General features: G+C 49.0%; 1 protein-coding gene across 1 annotated transcript in view; it reads right to left on the bottom strand.

Moving 5' to 3' along the window:
• The window catches only part of LOC311327655 (scm-like with four MBT domains protein 1), a 12,182-nt gene that overhangs the window by 2,786 nt on the left and 6,896 nt on the right, over positions 1-2,500 (bottom strand). Inside the window, exons 17-19 of the mRNA XM_084460741.1 lie at positions 1,905-2,080; positions 755-924; positions 1-5 (exon numbers count right to left, since the gene is read on the bottom strand). The exon at positions 1-5 is cut by the window's left edge and continues 217 nt beyond it. Coding sequence (XP_084316867.1) covers positions 1-5; positions 755-924; positions 1,905-2,080 — 351 coding nt within the window. The remainder of the gene's footprint in view (positions 6-754; positions 925-1,904; positions 2,081-2,500) is intronic.

Genomic DNA, 2,500 nt, shown 5'->3' with positions numbered 1-2,500 from the left:
CTACCCTAGAGGTCGGGAGGTCAGCGTGAGGGACATGAACACCACCCTTCATAACTGGGGGGTAAAAAGATATCCCCTCTAGGCCAAGGTCGAGGCTGCCACAGGACTTCTCAACTGGTGGGTCGCGACCCAAAGGTGGGTCGCGGAGCCGTTTTGATTGGGTCGCGGCCTCGTGGGCGGTTTCCCTTTTCTTTTCTTTTTAAGGGATTTTAAAATGTATATATATTTATAGAGAAAATGTTGGGTTTTTATTTTGCAGGACACACAATTCAATTCAATAATTTCAATAATTTATTTACGAGACATGAAAGGAAGTGGGCTAACCTTAGCGTGTGCCAATGTTGTGTTATGTGTCACGGACTTTTTCTATTTTTGTGGAATAAATTTGAGTGCTGTGGAATAAATTTGGGTCGCGACTTCATGATAAGGAAAAATATGGGTCCTGAGGCTCCACCAGTTGAGAACCACTGCTGTACAGCATACAGTAGAATAACATGCCACAAGGAACATTCTGGTGCTGCATTCTGGGATACATTTGACTAAAGATCGTGGGAGGTCAGTAATGTGATGCTTAGCGATGAAGCTGCTCGGCCAGGTTTCCCAGAAGCTTCTTTTGTTAAGAGGCTCTTGGGCCATTCATTTAGAGCGTTCTGATTGGTCAACTGGTCTGGGCAAGCTCTCTGATTGGTCAACTGAATGGGCTAAAGAGCCTCTTAACAAAAGAAGCTTCTGGGAAACCTGGCCCAGTCAGTACCATGGGAGAGCCAGCAGGGGTGCCGTCCAGCGAGGGGGAAGAGCGTTTCCTCCCCAGGGGATGAAGGGGCTTCCTCTTCTTCCTCTTGCTGCTCCGTTTGGGCTCCGGGGGGGCGGGACCCCCTTGGGGGAGGCAGACAGGCCGACCCTTTTTCTCCCCGTCGTAGAGGGCTGGAGGCACAGACAGACAGACGGACAGACAGATAAACTGGTACCTGGTTTGAGTGTGTTTTGGTGTTAAGACATAGAACGAGTGTGTGTGTTTAGTGATTGTTTAGTAGGTGTGTCTGTGTGTTTAGTGTACAGCACACCTAACCACACTAACTGCACATTAGTCTCAACGCCAGACCCATGAGAGTTCTGTCGCTGATACGCTACGTAAGCTAGGCTAACTACTTTACTGCATGCTGAAGATCTCTCTATGGGTCTGGGACACTTCATGCAAAAATCTGCTGCTCAAATCCTGGCAATTCATTGGTTTAGCAGGAACCCCTGCGACACCAATCAGACAAGACTTTCGCGATCAGGCGCACCCACCCATAGATAAGCCCCGCCCATCTAACCTGGGCTAGCGTCTCTCATTTGCTGCTACGACCTGTCACTCTTTCAAATTTGACCCAGCGATTCAACGTGATATGTGCGTCTGGAGAGAGACTAGTCTGGAGAGAGAGACTAGTCTGGAGAGAGAGTAGTCTGGAGAGAGACTAGTCTGGAGAGAGAGTAGTCTGGAGAGAGACTAGTCTGGAGAGAGACTAGTCTGGAGAGAGAGTAGCCTGGAGAGAGACTAGTCTGGAGAGAGACTAGTCTGGAGAGAGAGTAGCCTGGAGAGAGAGACTAGTCTGGAGAGAGACTAGTCTGGAGAGAGACTAGTATGGAGAGAGACTAGTCTGGAGAGAGACTAGTCTGGAGAGAGACAAGTCTGGAGAGAGACTAGTCTGGAGAGAGAGACTAGTCTGGAGAGAGAGACTAGTCTAGAGAGAGACTAGTCTGGAGAGAGACAAGTCTGGAGAGAGACAAGTCTGGAGAGAGACTAGTCTGGAGAGAGAGACTAGTCTGGAGAGAGAGTAGCCTGGAGAGAGACTAGTCTGGAGAGAGAGACTAGTCTGGAGAGAGACAAGTCTGGAGAGAGACAAGTCTGGAGAGAGACTAACTGCACTTAGTCTTGGTGAGCAGGGCGCAGTGGTCCGAGCGGCACTCCACCACCGCGTGAGGCGAGATGAGGTTGGGACAGCATCCCAGACGGACACACGTCCTCCTGCAGAACTCCGTCACCTGGTCGGCGGTGCGGGCGACGCCCACCGTGGCCTGGTAGCTCTTCCCTCGGCACCTTCGGGAACAGAGGAGGAGTCCGGGTCAGAGCAGAACAGCACATATGGCACGGCACCGGATCCGAAGCCAAATATCAATCCACATTGTTTTAAAGGCCACAGTGGTTTTCTGGGGCATCTCAAGACTGGCCAATGGGGGTTGGTCTCAGTTAAGTGAGTTTGTTTCTACAGTTAAGTGAGTTTGTTTTCTACAGTTAAGTGAGTTTGTTTCTACAGTTAAAATAGTTTGTTTCTACAGTTAAGTGAGTTTGTTTCTACAGTTAAGTGAGTTTGTTTCTACAGTTAAGCGAGTCTGTTTCTACAGTTAAGCGAGTCTGTTTCTACAGTTAAGCGAGTCTGTTTCTACAGTTAAGCGAGTCTGTTTCTACAGTTAAGTGAGTCTGTTTCTACAGTTAAGTGAGTCTGTTTCTACAGTTAAG

This window comes from Borostomias antarcticus (genome assembly GCF_949987555.1).
Source record: "Borostomias antarcticus genome assembly, chromosome: 33".
NCBI classification, from domain to species: Eukaryota; Metazoa; Chordata; class Actinopteri; order Stomiiformes; family Stomiidae; genus Borostomias; species Borostomias antarcticus.
This window is presented reverse-complemented; position numbering and strand designations above follow the sequence as displayed.